Source organism: Ixodes scapularis, unplaced genomic scaffold (assembly GCF_016920785.2).
Source record: "Ixodes scapularis isolate PalLabHiFi unplaced genomic scaffold, ASM1692078v2 PGA_scaffold1__304_contigs__length_218370807, whole genome shotgun sequence".
Classification (NCBI taxonomy): domain Eukaryota; kingdom Metazoa; phylum Arthropoda; class Arachnida; order Ixodida; family Ixodidae; genus Ixodes; species Ixodes scapularis.
In genome coordinates this window covers 24,047,657-24,067,589 of record NW_024609846.1, presented here as the reverse complement: position 1 = coordinate 24,067,589, position 19,933 = coordinate 24,047,657, and the positions used below count along the sequence as shown (strand labels likewise).

Sequence of the window (19,933 nt, the reverse complement as noted above, 5' to 3'; positions counted from 1 at the left end):
GGGGGGGGGGGGGGTGTTGCTGCAAGTTAACGCTGAAACACCCAGTATAGTACACAACGCGTGTTCATAAATATTCACTGCGGCACGTCACATCACGTTAAATCATGTCCTCACTGTTATACTCTATTTCACCTTATGATGTACCGCAGGAAAGGTTACAAGCGCGAGCTCCTTGCTCTAGGGCACATCTCGGCGGTAGAAGCTCTCGTTACAGTGTACTGTCGTGCATTAAGGGCAGCTGCCAACGCCATGATCTCGCGCCTCTAGCATTAGTTGCGGTACTACACAAGGTGAAACGGAGTGTAGTAAGCACGCTGTTGTTACATGTCGTCATTCAGGCGAGCACGAGCGACTCGCATGATCGGTCAACCTCGGAGGCCGACAGCAGACGGTGTAAACAACCACATCGTTATCTACGCTACGAGGCAATAGTGAAAAGGAAAGCTGTAAACAGCCCCGCAGCAATGGCGGCCATACTACTCTCTACGCAATTCACTCGTTGTTCGCGCGTTCACGTGGCGTGAAAACTCCTGAGAAGTTTCAGGCGTGTGATTCCTCAAAGTGGGTCCTGAGTCCTGACACAATAAACACTGGCGTTCGCGCTCTCTTCGCAGAGTCCTCTCTTCTAAAAACTGATCTTTACGCGTCAAATAGTTGAATATACACTCTCTGAACTACTAAATCTTCTTGCATCCAAATTGATGTCACCTCACTAAACAAACCTGAAATTGTATAAAAGCGTACATCGTCTGGGTAATTTTTTTTTTCTTTTAATTAGTAATACTTTTGTTCTTGCGTTGTTATTTGTTTTCTGGGGGTATCGAGGACTCATCACGCTGCATAAAAGCGACTTTTTTCCTATGTAGCCCATCGCCTATGATGGAAAATGAACAATGTTTCAACGTTTCAACTTCATGGAGCAAATATGCGGCAAAAAAACGGCAAACTTCGCTAGGTCGCACGTTGGCTTTGCCTGCGGGAGCTGATATGCTACGAACAGATCTAGCGACCACCGCCAGACAAAAATCGGTAATTTTTTATCTCCCCCTTTTCTGCTTCATCCAGTTCAATTTGGCAGAGTCAAACTTATTAAATGCCAAAATTTTCTGCGATTATACAAAAATCTGTACATTACATAATGAAAAATTTAAAGAATAGCGATTTTCAGTTGCGAGGGAAGCTAAGCGTTCGGCTTCGCTAACTGGAAATTACAAGCAGTTTCGCACCATACGATTCAGGCATCAGGACACACAGTGTCCCCGGCGAAACGTCTTGTCATGAAGCGGCCACTGGGTGCGTTTTTGTTTTTCTAGCACTTTCTATACTTCGCTTCATCTTCGATCCAGACGCAGCCGATGCTATAAGCGCGAGCACGTGGCCCAGAACAGTGCTTGCACTGCACGAGCGGGCGTGCTTGGCAGGGATGCTGAAAGCCCGGAGTTCGCGCTTGTAGCTTTGGCTGCGTCTGGACCGAAGCTGAAACGAAGTATAATGCTTACGCGTCCCACCCCGCCCCCCCCCCCCCCCCCCCCCCCCGTGTTTAATCACCAGCAAGCCCAACGAAAGGAATCAAAAAGCAACTAACAAACTAGTCGTTAGTTGTTTAGACAGCAGGAGTATATAGTATGTCGGGGTATAACTATATTGTTACCCACCGTAAATGAGAAATTTAACCGGTGCGACTGCTAGCCTGAGTTTATTACGTGCTTCACGTATTCACGTAATAGTGATACACGATCGCACATCCAGATCCAAGCGGATCATTCTTCGCTAAGACATAATCATTTCGATCGGGCAGAAAGGTGAAGACCAAGAGGAATGCGCGCCCAAAGGCCGGAGCTTCACCCATACATCTAGGAGCCGAGATATCAAAACGTCTGCGCTGCACCCGTGCAAAAAAACTTCCGTATATCGTTTCCTATAGCTTTACATTGCTAGCGGTAGCTAGCAAAAGCCCGGACCATCACGTTTAGCCCAGATGAGTACGATTATGTGTCAGATCTGAGGCAGCATGCACTCGCCTTGCCTTTCTGCTCTGCTTTAATTGAGGAGCCTTTTTTTACAGAAGGGTGTCATGTCAGATACACTATGCATTGTAGGGTTGTGAGCGTGGCTATCAGTTAAAGGAGAGAGCCTGGCACGCGACGTTTGAGACGCGAATGTTTCGCTGACTTATACGTAGTGTAAGCAGCAAACCAAAGTTACTAGGTCACCTCAGTTGTGAAACTCCCGCCGCGGGGGTACCCCCCCTCACTCCCTTCACTACGCCTCCCCGTCGTTTGAAGCGCCATCTAGATTTTCGTTTCAAAACTTTGTGTTCCATAAAGTACGGCGAAACGCTATCTAGACGCTGTGCTTCGAAACATGTGTATTTCATAAAATACACAGCAGTTACCATAGCAACCTCCCCCCAACCCCAGAAAGAAAAAAAAAATGGTGTCTTCAACGACGGTAGGCGAGCCGTGGGGATTGAGGGGGCACTGCTGCTCGTGCAAGCAGCGTCTATGGGCACTAACGTAACTGAGCTATGCTAGTAACGTTGAAGCAAACGTAAGAAAACGGTGCTGCGTAAAGCAACTTTTAAAACGTTCTCGCTGCGTCCCGCAGGAAGGACCCGCCTCCGAACCTTGGTGCTGCACCAGACGCCCATCTACGGCGAGCAGGACCAGAGACTTGTGACTGAGTTCATGCGCTGCGCTAGATGGACCCTCAACACCTTGGTCCGGATCGGCAAGGGCTTCCAGGTGAGTTGTCCGATGCGCGTCCCTCTAGCGCTGGGACAGGTGAAGATGTGGGCGTGCATGGACGTCAGAGCGACAAGCTCTGATTGGAAAGATCCGTGAATAGTTGACCCAAAACAGGCTGCCTTTTTCTCTGCTCAATGTTCGAACGGGTTCGAACACCGGTGTGCGAGGAACATTTGCAACTCATCTAATCATTCACGACTTCACGACTGTCTTTTCAAGAACTACTCGTTTACGCCCCCCCCCCCCCTCCCCCCTCTAAAAAAAAAAAAGGAAGTAAGCTGGTTTAACAGAAGTGGTGAATGGTTGGGATCAAGCTATGAAAAAATAAAAATTGAATGGAAAAATTCTAGGCAATCTTGTTGGATTCGTGAAGCGTTCTTGCGTCACAAACGTTTAGCGTCACACGACCTCAACGCCTATGCAGCTTCCCCGCTAAATTTAGCGGTCAAATTGAATTTGTGTATAGGTCACGTGACATAATGTCGACGTCATATTCCACGCTCAATTCAGCGGTGAAATTGAGTTGGTGTTGACGTCACGTGACGTCAATTTTTCCCCTTAATTTAGCTGGGAAAGTGTAACGTCAGGTGACGTCACAGGCCACTGCTTCACGAAATGCGGCTTCACAAAATCCGGAGCAACAACCCAAAAGAAATTCCACGCTAAACAAAAACACAAAAAGACGAGTGGCAGATAAAGGTTTGGGCAGTAAATGCGAGGGAGCTTGTCAAGCTTATTCGGTGCATAGTGCGCTTTTTGGGCGCTGTTGGATAATATATGCGTATATTCTACAACTATCGCAATATCGTGTGTTCTAAGTAACAGAATGGCAGCCCTCGACAGGCTGCCATTAGCCGTAAAACCCCTCCATGTGTTAGCGCTTGTCTTGCAAGTAGCGCCAAATACGCCAGTGCACGAGGCCCGTGTCTCGAGCGGACCTTGGAAGCAAATGGCGGCGCAGCACTGAAATGAGCGGCCCTTGGAACTTGGAAGCGAAGGGGGGCAGAGCACCCGCTCGCGGCACGTGTCTCTCGCGTTTCCACAACAATAGTTAACAATATTTGTAAAAAAAAAGTGTTTTTACCAAGGGGTTTATATTAACCGTAGGGTCCTACATGTATGTCTGTCTCAGGGTGAAGACATCCATTGTTGCCCTGAATCTGCCAGCGCGTGACTCTCTCGCGCACTCGGTGCGTGACTTGGGCGGTAAAATGGCGTCTATGCATTAGCCAAAGCTACGCGCTCGAGCTGAGTGACAGCAGATTGCGCGCGCTCCAAAATGCATGAAAGAACGATTGGGTGGAAAAATGGCTGAGGTGTCACCACTCAAGCAAAAGCGCGCGTGTGTATGAAGGCACTCTAATTAAGCGCATATCGAGGAGCCATCTGGTGGCGCCGCTTGCAACGAAGCCGAGTAGAGGACTTTATCAGGCAGCCGTGACGCGTGCGGTGTCCATACCTCATACACCGTGTCCGAAAGCAATGGTACCCAGCGCCTGGGCGCTCAAGCAATACCACCTAAAAGCCCAAGGCGTACCCCCCCCCCCCCCCCCTCAGAAAAAAAAAAAAAACTTTGTCACGGGCCCTTTTTTTTTTTTTTTGATTTTTTTAGAGTGTAGTTTCAATTGGGCTTTGCCGAGATATTTGCCGCTTTTCTCTCGTCGAACTTCAGCATGCTTCCGATGAAGTCATCTTCCAAGTGATCTCAAGCATGTAGTGTTAATGACTGCTCTCACGTGCAGGCGTGCAGCACCAAATCTTCATGTGGCGTGTAATTGAGCAGCCCCATATAGGGAGTATTCACTGGACGCCATATTTGTGGGTGCTGTTTAGAGCGCATGCTCAGAACGAGCTCACATCAATAGGCTGTTAAGACAGGCAATCTTGGTGGTGCGGAATGCACGTTGCAAAAGAACTGTGGAAGCTTGCTGTCGGCACGCGCTCAACAGTCGTGCACACAGCTATGGCCACCAGTGAATACTCCCTATAAACAAAACGTGCCGCCATTTTATCGATTGCGGAAGTACTCGAGCTCGAGCGCGTTCCGCGGGCCACGTGTGGTGAGGACACGCGGCACCTTGATTTCACAGAGCATGCCAACGTTGTTCGTGATTGGTCGCTCTGACAGTTTGTCTCCACAGGAAAGGTGTGTTCGCCTGCTTCTCGCGATGGAGTTGCAGTGACGTCAGAACGCCAAGCTCTCATTGACTATGATGGAGGGATAGTGGGTAGACCTCAACGCTAGCTGCCTCGAGGTCTACCCACTATCCTTCCCATCGGAGCCAATCAGAGCCCGGCATTCTGACGTCACCGAAGCCCCTGCTCAAGGAGCCAATGAACCTGCGCTCCGCACATGCGCAAGTATAATTCCGACACGCCTCGGAAACTCGCAGCCAGACTTGTGCCATCTCAAATACTCTACTCAAGATACTGTGTCTTAAATACTTTTTGGAGTATCTTGGTATCTTGCAAATACCTTCATTGGAGAGTATTTAAGACTATATTTTAATTACAGTTCTGAGTATCTTGTACTCATTATCTTAAACACATTTTTGACATTCCACCATTTTCCGAGTTTTTGGTATGAAGAGGGGTGGGCGTGGCACGGGCAAACGTGAACATTCTTTCGAGCAACCGAATCCTGTTGCTAGCTTCGATTAGCCACGGTGACTTTAACTGAGTTCGTGAAAATATCGCTTTTTTGCCGACTGTGGCTCATATTTCAGCCCTAAGTTCATACAATGAAGGTTCTCCCCTCGCCTTCCCGAAGGCGCCTTTTGTTTCTGTAAAGTTTCCCCCAAAAAAAGTCCTCGAACCAAAGGTGTGGTTTTACGGAAGTATAGACCTTTTCATTTTTGTAGTTGCTTCTCCGGCGGATAGAGGGCGCTGACGCACTCGTCGCCATTAGGTTGCTTCAATTTAGTTGGTTTCGGTTTCAAGGTGCACGCGGCTATGTTTGTTTTACGTGGTTTTTGCTTCATTTTGTGATACAATTATTTTGCTTGTAGCGCACAATCAATGAAACAGTGGCATTGAGCCACTTTGAGGACTACGAAGTGTTTTTGGCCCTAAATTGCTTTTTTTTTTTTTTTTACAAACTTTTTTGATGTATCTTATTGCGGTATCTGAGTAACGTCGGTTGCGAAGAGCCTGACTGATGTACAAGGAAGATTAACATCGTCTATGGCCGTACCCGATGACATTAGTTTCCAGAAAAATAAAATAATAAAGAGACTAACACGTGAATGCAAAGAAGCATATCGATAGCTTGATTAGTAATGTCCTTAATCAGGCAGAACAAATGAACTCGCGAGTTTACTACTCACTGTTTGGTTTTCGTGGGCACCCTACCTTTAGTGAACTTCCCAGATTAAAAGAGTATCGTGTAATGACGCAGATAATTTATATAAACAAGTAGTATAGTCTCGGCCTCTTTTATTTTATTTATTTTTTAATTCAGTATTCGAGCCTATTTTGACAGGCTGAGTAGAAAATTTCTTAAATTATAAACCCTGCTAAAGTACTCACAAGCAGACTTTCGCGATATTGGCCATAGGAAATAAATTATTTTGATATGTACATTTGCTTACTCAAAATGTGATATAAGTGACAGGCCCGTCAAATTAAATCTGTCAATTGTCTTCCGCAAAATTTGCCAAGTAAAATTAAAGGGCGCAGGAGGAGAACTACCTCGGAAAGTTTGTATGAATCCAAGCACTAGGCACCACTTCACGGACCTCTGTGAACAAATATTTATTTGTTTGAACAGATTCGCTTTGTAAATTTCGGCGTCGCCAGCCGCCAAAAGTAAACCTCTATTCGCCATCGACAATCCTAGACTCAGGCGATCGTTATGCAGACGGCGTTTTTTCGGAGTCGAATATTGCGGACCCCAGGTACCAGTAAAAGTTAAAACAACGTACACGTCCCGACCTTTATCACAAAGTTTGTGAAGTCCCAACCTTTGCGATAATATAAATTAAATGGATTGAACTGGTTATTTAAAGCTAATCAATAAATCACATAAATGACTGTCGAAATGAGAACAAGCACGGTACACAATTTCCTAAACTTCATAAGTCAACCGACCAACCGGATGTTATGTCGCAGAAAAAAAAAAAAAAAAAAAAAGATTGATAACCTTATACACAGATAGGTGTGAATTATTCCTAGTCTCAGTTAAACGTTCGTTGTCTATCTGTTCCGCGAGTTTCCTCACATAATCAACATAAACAGTTTTCGATGTATTAGTAATACAAAAGAACGATACTTTCAGGAAATACAGACAGTCACCTTGCGCTGACTATTCTTGACGCCTCCCAGTCCTAAATGCGCGATATAAATATACGCGCTTCTTACTGAGAATGTTCCACCACTATTAGTAAACAAACCTCAGTTGTCATAAGAATCTTTGAACCCTAGTGACGTCGTCGAGTAGACGTATCGGAATACAGTTTCCGAAGCAAGGCAAGAAAGCGCGGTGAAACGCGGCGAAAAACACGAATACAACGCATCCGCCAAAGCGCGGAGAGGAGAGCGAAGTAACAAGTTGAAGCAACCTAATGGCTGCCGCGTCACGTGATTCCAAGATGGCAGCGCCCATGCGAGGGAGGATGAAAAGGTCTATAGATGCCACCCTGAGGCGCAAGCAGACCAGGAAACGACCTACGAGAACATTGCAGACTTAAGTGTCAAGAAATAACGAATAGAAGAAAATGAGAAGTGGTCTCACACAAAAAAAGTAGACATTTTTGTTTTGCTTTTTGTATATTTGACCCCGCTAAAGCAAAACGTCGAGGTTTTTTTTTTTTTTTTATGTTGTTAGTCTGGCACCTATTGTTCTCGCCAACACTGTCTGTAAGCGAACATTGATAAGCAGAGAGCAGTACAGGAACCGAGCTAAGAGCTGGATGACCTCTCAGAATGCCAACAAAGTGTCCCCCAACGTTGAGTGCTTTTCTGAACGCAACCTACTTGAAGAAGGTGCGATCACTGCCGTGGCTATTATGTGGGTTCCCTTTGTTATCCATTCACTCATATTCATGTCCCAAGTTCGTTTATAGTGAATAAGTTTATAGGGAATATGGATTGTAGTTAAACGATGCGTCTAAGCTGCGCCGCAGGATGTGATATTCAGCGATGTCATTATTGGCGAAGCGCTCTAACCCGTTTGTCACCCCCACACCTCGGTGTTTACCCAGCACAAGGCCTCTGCACATGCCCACAGGTCTTGTGGGCATGTTCGTGTCATCTTTTTTTAATAGAGCGCGGGGCATATTGTAATGAAAAAATACCAACAATTAGTGAAGTGACGTTAAGTGCCGGATCTCTCCCGAAAGCGGTCGTCAGAGGATGCGAACTTCACCCACTTGGGCTTTTGTGCTGAGCTGGGCACCCTGCACGCAGCATTGTTCATGCAGGCCGGAGTGGTAACAAAAGAGCCCCTCCTCCCCCTCACTGGAGAACACGAACTCCAGCCGAACGCTGACGCTGCGTTCGGTTTAGTCAGCCGAGCGCTGAGCTATTCTATTTGTTGTCCCCATCCATCTAGTACTAAAGTTAACCGCTTGGCTCGCCACGGTCTCATCTCCTCCCCAGTAGCTAAAGCGACCTCTTTCTTGTCCCAGAAATGTTTTGTAACATCTATAAGTGATATTGCCACGTGCGTTGCCCAGCGAGCGCGTGGCCGAATGGTTACCGCGCTTGGCTCTCGCGCGGAGGTTCTCGCGCGGTGTCTCCGGGTTCGATACTAGAATGCGAACTTCTCTTTTATTTATTTCTTCAACTTGACATTCTGGTAAGCTCGAGAATTTTGTCGTCTCATCGAGTTGCGGATGTTCTACGCGCCGAACTGTCTACGCGGAATGTTCCAGAAACAGAGGCGGGTACAAAAGCTGCTCCGAGTGGCAGTCCGGAGTCAGTTTCGCCTAGATATGTAAAATTTCGTGAAATATTGGATGGCCAGAAAAAAAAAACGCTTTTTTTCAGGTTTCTACCAGGGAAAATTGGAATTTTTGAAAACATTGAGACTGCTGCGTGGACGCATTTTTTACATCAACACAATATGATAAAGCAGGACCATTTGGGAAGTTTTAATATCTGAAATACTTCAAAATAAGGCTTATGCAATATCAACAGCTTACCAAGCAGAAATACCATATTTTTGTGAGGCTAAACAGCGTTGCATATGTCCCCAAACACTTGTTATTCCGAGTCGGAATCGCTGGATAGAGGAACACTCGCGTTCACGTCGGTCGAAGATTTTTTCAGGTTCAGATTCAAGTGCACATACACAAGTTTTTTCACACGTTCACCTGCAAGCCGGTTGCGCAGTTTTGTGTGTACATTCCCAAACTGAGACCAGTTTCGTTCACACGTTGCAGACGATGGGGGAATCTCCAAAAGCCGACATGCCAGGGGTGTCAATGACTGGTTAGTGCAGAGTCCTTGCCACCAGGTGGATGGTTCCACGTGCTTCGCAGACTCCCAAAGTGCTGCCCTGGACAAAATCCCCGTCGACGCCCAATATTCTGCGAGATTAGAAAGCAGCTTCCCGATGTCAAGCGAAAGGTGCTCAGCCTGCTTGGAGATCCAGTCAAATGTGTCTGCAATCTGTGCGTCATCAATTGGTTCCTCCCCCTATATCTTGCATCCAGCAAGTTAGCAGCGACATGAATGGGTCGCAAGCAAAACTCTCCGCGCCTGCTCATGACCCCTTTTGCACGAGCCTTCTCCTGGTCTGTTAAAGTGCTGGTCGCCAGCTTCGTGATTACTTCGGTTTTTATGGAATGGAGAACTTCCGGAACGTCCGACAGCAAAGCCTTGTCCGACTCCAATTCTGTAATGGCAAAGGAAATGGGTGTCACCAGTTCCAAACAGCTGCGCAAGGGTTTCCAGAATTCATCCTCGTCCAAGACGGCTTGCCGCACTGATTTGTTTACTTTCAGATCTTCTAAGATCACGGTCTCTTGCAGAGCTTCTTTGTTCCTGAGCAAACTTTGAAGTGAGAGGGTAACGCCGCCCCATCTTGTCTTGCTGGGCAGCTTCAGGGTCGTGGAACTTCCTTTGCCATCTCTGACTCTTGCTTTTGTTGGAACGTGGCAGCAACTACGTGAGTCTGCTTCACATACTTGATCACTTCTCTGGACGGACCTTCTCCAACGTTTTTAGCCTCATGAGATCATTCAGGAGCAGATTCAACCTGTGAGCAGCACATCCGATCGTTGCGATGTGCGGAAATTTGCATGTAACCATTTGGCATGCCGCTTGCATGTTGCTAGCGTTGCCCGTGACCAGTGCCACTACCTTTTCACTTTCGAGGGAATCAATGACATCACATATTCCGCCGCTGATATAAGACGCAGTGTGCCGGTTTGTGCCTGCTCCAATTGACGTGTAGAACACTGGCTGCGGCGTAGCTACGACAAAGTTTATCACCGATTCCCCTCGAATGTTGGTCCACCCATCAGTCAGCAGTGTGAGGCACGTAGCGTCTTTCAAAGTCTCCTCCACATGACCTTTCACACGCTCATACTTTGCGTCAAGTAGAGGCCCGCCCAATAGGTATCGGCTAGGCGGTGTGTACGATGGTCGAAGCATCTTGAAGGCCGCTTGCCAGTGCTCGTTTTCCGCTAAGGAGAATGGCGTGTTGGCTGAGTACATCGCTCTAGCCAAAGCTGCGTCAATTTGGTTTTGAAGCGCAGCGCTTATTTTGTCAACAAACGAAGAAATACTCGCGCATTTTTTCGACGACCTAGATTCCGCTGCGCGTCGGCTAGCCTCTGACTCACTTGATGTGGGCTGATCAGCTCCCGGAGGGATTTTTTCCATTTTCTTTTGCACACGCCTCCTTGACCTCTTGAGGACACTTCTTGCACGACAGCAGATGCCTTGTAAGGCGTGTAGCATTCGGAAATCCGTGCGACACTTGGCAGTACTTACATACTGCTTGTCTTTTTCCCGCGGTCGACGTTTGTAAGACTTTAAAATGCTGCCAAACGCTAGACTGCGGACGAACCATGTTGTGAAATTCTTCACGTTGCGCGTTGGTTGAGATAGATTAGGTGCACGCCATTTGAAAATGGCGATGGCGATTGCTGGCCGCGATTTCATTGAAGTACGCTTTGTATTCGCAAAACAAAACCGAAACCCGAACTGCACAAAATGTGATATTGTGAAAACATAATTGTGTATAGAAATTTGGCTATTTTTTTACGTGTTCAGCCCTCTGATGTAACAAAAAAAAAAAAAAAAAGATTTTTTTCCACAATTTTTTTACGGTTCCGTGTGATGGTTTGTAGTAATAAAAATAGCTCATAATTGGTTGCAGTAGACAATTTCCACAACGTAAGATGTTTGAAAATGTTGAAGTGCGCGTGAAACACATCGTCAAAATAGCCGAAAATTTACCACTTCGCCGAAACGAAATATATAAATGCCATTTCAAAGAGCTACAGAGCTTGTACATTTGAAAATGACAACTTCAATTATTGTCTGCTATTCATTTGAGTCACATTATTATTTTTCTAAAACAAAATGAAACGTAGGACAGCCCAAAATAGTGTTACTGTGAAGCAAAAGTGTGACTGGAAATTTTGAAGGTTTTTTTCGACTTTTTTGCTCTTTGAAAAAAAAACACAAAAACCGTTTTTTTTTTTCAAATTTTTCCGGTTTTTTTTTTAACACCTTTACATCTCTAGTCTCGCCCCACCGGTCGATCCTGTTGTTACGCCGACATCGACGCCTGCGACGCTAGCCTTTCTCTCTTTTGTTTTGGGAACAAGTTCGCCCCATTAAACGTTTCGTTTCTTCAGTTATTTGCCGCCTCATCATTTATCATTCGTGACGATATTTTGTTCTTTATAGTCGGACTGCATAAAATAGCCCTACAATACTTTTTTTTCGTTTTATGTTGTCGCGTGCTAACAAACCATTCTGGTAACCCAGATTTGCGTAGCTGCGTAATTTCGTTGTCAATGACGTCGATACAAATTAAGCAATGCGGAAGTATCTTCAAAAGTAACTCAAATACATTTCTAAGTATTTGTACTCTCCTCAAGATACTTTACAGTGAAAGTAACTTGAGTAGTATTTTAAATACTTTATGACGCAGGTATTTAGTAACTTAACTTAAATACTTTTATCGAGTATTTTGTCCAACACTGCTCGCAGCAGACCTGTCCGACCTTCTAACAGTGGTGACGAGGCGATTGAGAGCGAAATCACGCGTGTGCGAAGCGTGAATGACGATAGGCTCTTACGAAAGCGGTGGCCCTGAACGTGTGGCCACTCGAGCGTGTAATGGTATAACCACCGTTTTAATCTGCATGCACTCAGCGCAGAATGCACACGCGGAAGCACAGAACCCCGGATTAATAAAACTTATGCGGCCGTTCGTTGTTTACGCGATACGCGAGGCGCGGGCCACGTGTGACCTTCCCAAGCGAAAATATGAAGCGGTATTCCAAGGGGTACAACTACTTTCCAAATGGTACAAATAGGATGATAGTCATGGTGATTTTATTAGAGTAAATTGATATGAAACTTTCATTCCCACTAAAGCAAAGAATGCTTGTCAGTGCGGCCAGGAAACCTACCCCAGGCAGCACAAAACGTCGTGGAGACGTCGAGAAAAAGTCCCGGACGTCCGTGACGTCCCGCATGACTTCGATCACGTTTCTTCGACGTTGAGGTGACGTCCTTATATAACGTTCCATTAGAGTCCAATCAGTGACGTTGTGACGACGTTGTATTTCAACTCAAACGTCGTCACCGTTCCCACGACGTCGATGCACGACGTTCTCACAACGTCCAATTATCACGTTTCTTTGACGTTGAACTGAAGTTCATAAATGACGTCCCATTATTGTCCTGTCTGTGACGTGCTGGCGACGTCACGTTTCAACTTTAACGTCGCCACGACGTCAAGACAAAACGTTTTAGCCACGTCGAACACTCCCGTGTCTTCAAAGTTAAAATAAAGTCCAGGGTGACGTTACATTATTGCCCCGTCAGTGACGTTTCAGCGACGTCGCGACCACTCACGTTTTGTTCGACGTTTTTAGATTTTCCAGCTCAATCTCCAGCCGCAGAATCACTGTGGTCAAGGTGACAGTGCTCAAGAGCCGCAAACAAAACTTAATTTTTGAGAGGTTGAGAAGTTTCATTATTTATACATTAATTTGCGTATTTCAAAATGCTATTAATTGCACATCGATGACGCTAAAGAGGGCATTTACAAAACTCAATGTAAACGGAAGAAAAAATAATATGAAAGCATGTTGGGAATATCATTCCTTTTAGGATGTGCTTGTTATAATTTTGGTTTGTTTAAAATATTGTTACGGGTTTAATTTGCGAAGCCCATGGCGCCTAGAACGGATCGAATTGTACCATTCTTGCATTTTGCATGCGCGTTGTCTTTTTCCATGGGTCCTGGGCCCTGGCACGCGCCTCACGGGCGCCGCTACACTATCCCCACTCCAGGTGATTTCAGGCCTGCATCCTTTCCTAGGAGCATCCATACTGCTCCGCGACCACCCGAGATTGTTTTGAGGATCGTCAATTTCTCTTCGTATATTGTAACCCATGCTCACCTGCGCACAACCAAAAAATTCGCATCAACATCACAGTTCATTCATAACACCAACTTCCAGCGCCTTAGCACTTTCGGTAGATCGGGGCGCAAAGTCTTGTCACGTGACTGTCAATACAGATCTGGCTTTCGTTGCCACTGGGGACGTACCCAAACGAAAATCGCATGCCAGCACACACTATACCAGAGCACAACTTCACTGCACACTTGCGCATTTTTAGAATTGACTCAAAAAAAAAGAAGGCCCGGCAATGACGCAATCCGGTAGATACTGTCAACGGTTTTGTGGAAATTGACATTCATGATGCCAACCCCTGAATGGCCCAGATGACGGTCCAAAAAGCGTCCAGTCCGCACTTACGTGCCGAAAAAAAAAAAACACAAAGAAAGAAAAAAAAAAAAGACAAAAAAAACAGCCGGCACGGCGCGAGAGAGAGGGGGAAAGGTAGGCAGGGGTGATGCCAGTGGCATCTCCATAGAGCCCCATGCGATGCGTCGGGAAACTCGGCAAGAAGAGGGCGAGAGCGAAAAGTGGGGGAAGATAGCGAAGGACGAACAATTGACAAGTCTAAGTTCCGGGTGGACGTATTTCTTCAGTCGTTGCCAAAATATTTCACTGAATGTTCTGTTCTTCGAATTGGCTCAGAGAGAACAGCTCTGGGACCCGGTCCAGCTTTTTCCGAAAGCCAGTCACTAGCACCGGCCGTCACGTCTACGGGTCTACGAGGCAGGCTGCTATGTCGCCGTGATTTTTATTCGAGTCTGCATACAGTATAAGTGCTGCGATTGGATGAGTCGTTCAATTCGCCCCTATGAAGAAGTCGGTGATCGCCAAAAACGCCGTCGTATTCAGTCAAGGCTCGAGGACCTTTTTCAAGGCAATAACGCTTCACACGCTGAGTCGTACTACTGCTCGGATCAAGGTGCCTGTGAGGATATGAATGACGCCACCCAGAAGACAAGTGGCAGTGCACATAACGGCGCGTCAAGTCCAGTCTCCGATCAAGACCCTTCAGACGCCTCCGACGATCCCAATCAAAAACGATCAGCGGACGGGATCCCCCTTCTGAAACCATTCCCGTGCATGCAGCGAGAGTACCAGCTACGCGCAATGGGGCGGCTATAGCACGCGCGTCAGCGCATTAATCAGAAGCAGAACGAGGTAAGCGGAGGAAAATTTCGCGCTGCATGACATTGTCTCTTGTTCATTTATTTACGTGAATTTGTTATTTTATATCTTTGAGGCTGGCACATCCAGGGACGTGTTTTGGAGGCGCTCCGTATTGTATCTCATGTCGGAAAATGCTCAAATAAACAGTTCGTACCAAACCCGTGTTTTAGTTACTTCCTTCGTACTTGCATGATAGCAACTTGCCTTCGCAATAATATCAAAAAGTACCTTTTTGTGTGTGTGTGTGTGGGGGGGGGGGGGGGGGGGACAACGTTTTCCTACGACGGCTAGGGCACGTAATTTGGAAAGGTTTCTCGACGTTCTGTCAACGTCGCTGGTAGTCCGGATGTCGTAAACACACGTACCATAAACGTCGAGGGAGGACGCAACGGCCTACTGAGACGTGCATGTGACGTGCAACAAACGTCATTTGGAACGTCCCCTCGACCTCCTGTGCACCTTTTCTCGCGGACATTTAAAGGTTTCATCGACGTCGAAGGAAGGTAACGTCCGGACCTTCGACGTTTTACGACGTCACGTTACAGACGTCTTCGACGTTCTTTCGACGTTTTCTTCACGTTTATGTGCTGCTTGGGACGAAACACCATAACATATTCAATAATTTACTTTTCCGGCATTAACCAAGTATTTTTACCGCAGTGAATAAATTAAAATACATCTAACAAATGCGCTTGACTGTCGAATACACGGTGAAAATTTTCAGTAACTCAACATAAAGCAATGAAAAATCTGAAAGAGAATGACAAAACGTTCAGGTCACTTCGTCACATAACATGGTCTTGACACCCGTTTTTGAGCACTTGGGCTGCAAGTGGTACCATCTGAGCTGCAAGTGGTGCCATTTGTGATTCAAGTGGTATACCATTTTGGCTGTTAGTCGTATACCATTCGGGATGCACGTGGTAGACTACTGGGGAAGTGGTACCCCTTGGGCTGCAGTGGTACTCTTTATTTATTTCGTTTATTTCAAATACCCTCAAGGTAAGTACATTGAAGAGGAGAGAGAGCTGTAAAATATCAACTATAAAGTGCACATATTAGTAATAGCATTTTTTTAACATAACAATATCAGTGATGTTAGCAATCGAGGCGGGAAGGTGGTTCCAGTCTATAGATGTGTGTGGCATAAAAGAATATTGAAATAATGAAGTTTTAAAATTTGGAATACCAACTTTATGGCTATGATCAATGCGAGCAGATATGTAGAATGGTGGAGTAATTAATTTATGGGATGCGAGTGGCGTCAGGGCATGGGTTCGACACCCTGATCTCACGCCACACGACAAAAGCAAGTCTAAGGGGCATGGGTGGAAAACGCTTCGGTGGGGGCCTCAGTCGGAGGCACCTTTCATGAGCACCACGCCCCAACCTGCGCCTCCCGTCCCGCAGACCATGTACGCCGGAAACGCCGCCGCCGCCCACCTGCGCGGGGTGCAGTCCCTGAGCCGGAGCCCCGCGCTCTCGGGCCGGGCCCTGGTCATTACCGACGACACCCCCGACGACCTGTACGAGCTGGTGCGCCCGTTCTTGGCCAGCCGGGGCTACGGTGTCTCCGCGTTCACGTTGCCCTACGCCCTCGCCCTGGTTCTCAGCCTGCTCGTCGTGTGTGTCCTGGCGCTGGCACGGACCCTGAACGTCAAGCTACCCTTGCCGGCGACGACGCCGTCCACTGTGGCCTACCTCTGCCACGGCCCGGTCCTGGACGGCAGAGACGGTCGCCTCGCCCTCGGCTACAAACCCCGGTTCACGGCGGAAGAATCCGTGCGCAGATCCCTGCTTTACTACAGCACCGTCAGTTTGTGAGCGTGTGGCCACGTCTCTCCGTCGTGACCGTATCACATGTACCTTACTTCCACCATAAAAAAAAAAAAAACTTTGTGACCACGACTGGGAAAGATCGTGTTATGGGTGTGCAGTTCTAACGGCAATTCTCACCGCATGTTTTTCACCCACTTTCACGGCTTTGTCTTGTAACCGCAAGGCGCCTTGAATGCTTTTTCATATTTTTTTTTGTGCGCTATGTTGTTTTTTGTGCAGCATTTCTTTGCGGGCTTAAAGAAAAATCTTTGTAGAGATCGCTGGCTGACTGCACTATATAGGTTGTTGTGTGTGGCCCCTATGTTTGCCGTGTTTGTGCAGGCCTAAAAAGTTACGTGCGTCGTTGTTGTCTGTCCAACGTGGGTGACAATCTGGTTTTAGTTTTTTTTTTTCTTTGTATACATTTTGTACTATTTATGGGATTTTATGTGGGATCTTTCATTATCAAGTAGTTTTCGTCCTCTGAAACTTTCATTTTGTCTGGGGAGAGGGGGGGGCTGTCACCTTGTCAGGCATGCCAATGCCTTTTGTGGCGGCCCCCCAGACAACTGCATTCCTCGACGGTTGTCTGAATAAACTTTGATTCGATACCTAAGTTGCTCTGGAAGCAGCTGGAGATCGAACCTGCCACCACAGCTTTCTGTTCTGGCCACGATGCGTCGTTGATTTTGCTCTAGTCGCTAATATAGACGCCGACGGTCTATGACATCTGGAGCGCGTACTCTTCTGCGGAGAACTTGGGAAGCCAATCGTTTCAACCTAAAGAAGAAGCGGAGCTAGTCACGAGGCTCAAAATATGTCTAGAACCGCACCGAGACCTTACGGTCTCGGTGCGGTTCTTGCACAGAGGGAGGCGTCGGGAGAAGATCGACATATCGCATTTGCGTCGCGGAGCCTGGTTGCTGCAGAGCGAAACTACAGCCAGCTTGATAAGGAGGCGCTTGCTATGGTGTTCGGAGTGACGCGTTTCAAGCAGTACCTTTGGGGGCGTTTGTTTGAGGCGGCCACTGACCATAAACTACTCCTGGGGCTGTTGGCAGCTGACAAGCCCATTCCCGAGTTATGTTCGCCACGTATCTTACGCTGGGCATTGTTCTTGTCGGGGTATGATTACACCTTGAAGTACAGGCCTGGCGGACAGATGATGGTGAATATAAAAAATATTTATTATTATTATTATTATTTCTCGGGAAACCTGGTCCTCAGCGCACAGCTTTTGCAGCGGCGAGGACCTGAAACATGGTTTTCAAACCCGACGAGAAAAGAAGCGTGAGGAACGCGGGAAGCACGAGCGGACATTCCATCTATCGGGAGGAGTGTGTTTCGGCGTCTCGTCGCAGCGGGGCGCCCGTCACGTGGCTTTCCTCTCATCCGTTGTCTGCCGCTCTACCTTCAATTCCGACGGCCGCGTCTCGTGGCGACATGCCAGGCTTTGTCAGTATAGAGGAGGCTATGCTTTCGGCCGCCAAGTGCGTGTCGCTCGTGTAAAAGGCAGCGCGCGTGCAATTGAAAGCTTTAATTTGTTTTAGTCAAGTCTTTTTCTGGCCTCTGAAAATAGCAAACGTGCGCGAGCACAGCTTTGGCTGGCGCTGAACATGCGCGCGAGCGGAGATTCCGAAAACTCTGGATATGACGTCACGCTCCGCAGGAAGGAGGGGCTTCGGCGGTACTTTGAAATTTATTTTCTGCATCCTCAGTATACCTAATTGATAAAAAATCTCAATATTCGTGATTCTGGAGGCCCACTAAAGACGATTTATTTTCCCTCAAATACAGAACGTCCCTGTCTTCCTTTAAGGAGCGGTCGCTTTAATTTGTTTAGAACACATTAACTAAGCGAGGGTCACACTGCTTATACATCATTAAAAAGACAGTCCGCGTACAGATTCGAACGCAAGTCACCACGAGATACCTGCTTCGAATGCCGCCTGGCAATGAGTTCGAGAAGAAAGGACGCGCGGCATTTGAACCACGGAAATTGTGCTGTCTTGTGTGTTGGCAGACTGTCTTTTGGCTGGTGTGTAAGCAGTGCGACCCCGGCGTTAAACGGTCGTCGACCCGTTCCGATTCCATCGTATGTAACACCCCGGCAGTTGCTGGCGACACGCAGTACGCAGCGCCAATGCAAAGTTGCCTTAAAGCGTCTATACAGCGGGCAAGTGTTCCCAAAGGCGCCTTTGGGCAGCACATCGGGGCGCAAGGAGGGGCGGACCAATCGAACGGCAGTGTAGAGAACGCGCTGGGACCGCACGGTAGCGAGGCAGTCAAGCGCGCCCCGCCATTGGTTGAGGTCGGGGGGAAACAAAAGCACATGGGCGCATCTCGACAGTAAACAAACGCACGAGGCGCGCAAAGAGCGGAGAACTTACGCGCCGTGTGGCCTGTTGCAGCACAATAGACAAACACGCGGCCCTGACGTCACGCAGCTGCGGTGGCGCTGTCGACGGCACTGCGCATGCGCAGATGCTTGCCTTCACGCGAATTCCGTTTCTGGGCACGCGCAGTGCCCACACGTTGTGTGGGAAACGCGGGCTTGTTTGTAAACAGCGTGTCGGTCTATATGTTCACAAGAGAGACACCGTCCCCCTAAATGCGAGAGAAAAAAATGGCGTCCACTTTGAACGAACCCGGAAGTTGCTTACAGTCAGTACCTCTTATAGAAAACTTCAGACCCGCGCCCACAAAACAATGAGAGCCTAAAGAAAACCTGGCGTTAGCGTTGGGCATGCTTTGTTCACCCTCGGCCGAGACTGCAGCCAATGCCACAAGCACCAGAACACGAGGTCACTGCTTTGAATTGTTCTTCCGCAAAACAAGCGCTGCGCTCTGAAATGCACGTCTCAAAGGCAGGACCGCGGGCTAGCTCGCGCTCGTGGCTTTGGCTGCAGTCTCGGTTCAAAAACGAACGCAGTATAGCATAACGCCGTAAAAGCTGACGTTTTGACCCTACTAGAGCCACGGAATGTTCCCTGACAAGCTTCGTTTCAGAACCGAGTCGAGGCGCAGCAGTCGAGATTTCCAATATGGCACTGCCCTGTGCGTTCGACGCGAAGCGCGTAAAGAGTAGCGTTCGTTATCGTGTGAGTTCTTCAATCCACGTTCCAGGCCTGTGGCGACACTGGTTTGTTTTTTATAAATGTTCTTTCTTACCTTCCGAGCGGTGCGTGACTCGCCCCTCTCTGTCTCCGTCTCTCTCTCTCTCTCTCTCTCGCTTCGAAACACATCGAGGTTGAGTGTTAGGCTTAGCGTCTGAGGCGTAGAGTTTGAAACGCAGCACCAGCGCAACCGGAGCGAGCAGACGAGCCGGCAATCTTCTTCAGCTAAGAATTTGAGCGGCTATTTGACATTAAAAAAAAAAAAAGAACTAGAGAATCTCAACGCACGTTCTGTTCGGTTCTAAATCATCCATGCACAGAGCTCCCACCCGTGCGTACCAACCGTAGCCGTGGTAACGCGGATACTTTTTACGTAAGTTTTTTGTTGTTGTTGTTTTGGGCCGATTCACAAAATGGCCGACTGATCATTTCCGCCACAAGCTAATCCAGCCAATGGGAACTGGATTCTGCGAGACTGACTTCCGGT

At 47.5% G+C, this 19,933-nt stretch overlaps 1 protein-coding gene across 1 annotated transcript in view; it reads left to right on the top strand.

Annotated features, from left to right (window-relative positions):
- Positions 1 to 16,336, top strand: part of LOC115311602 (3 beta-hydroxysteroid dehydrogenase/Delta 5-->4-isomerase type 3) — a 29,831-nt gene extending 13,495 nt beyond the window's left edge. Inside the window, exons 3-4 of the mRNA XM_029970320.4 lie at positions 2,608 to 2,744; positions 15,923 to 16,336. Of these exons, the coding sequence (XP_029826180.2) occupies positions 2,608 to 2,744; positions 15,923 to 16,336 (551 nt within the window). The remainder of the gene's footprint in view (positions 1 to 2,607; positions 2,745 to 15,922) is intronic.
- The last annotated feature ends 3,597 nt before the right edge of the window (positions 16,337 to 19,933 follow it).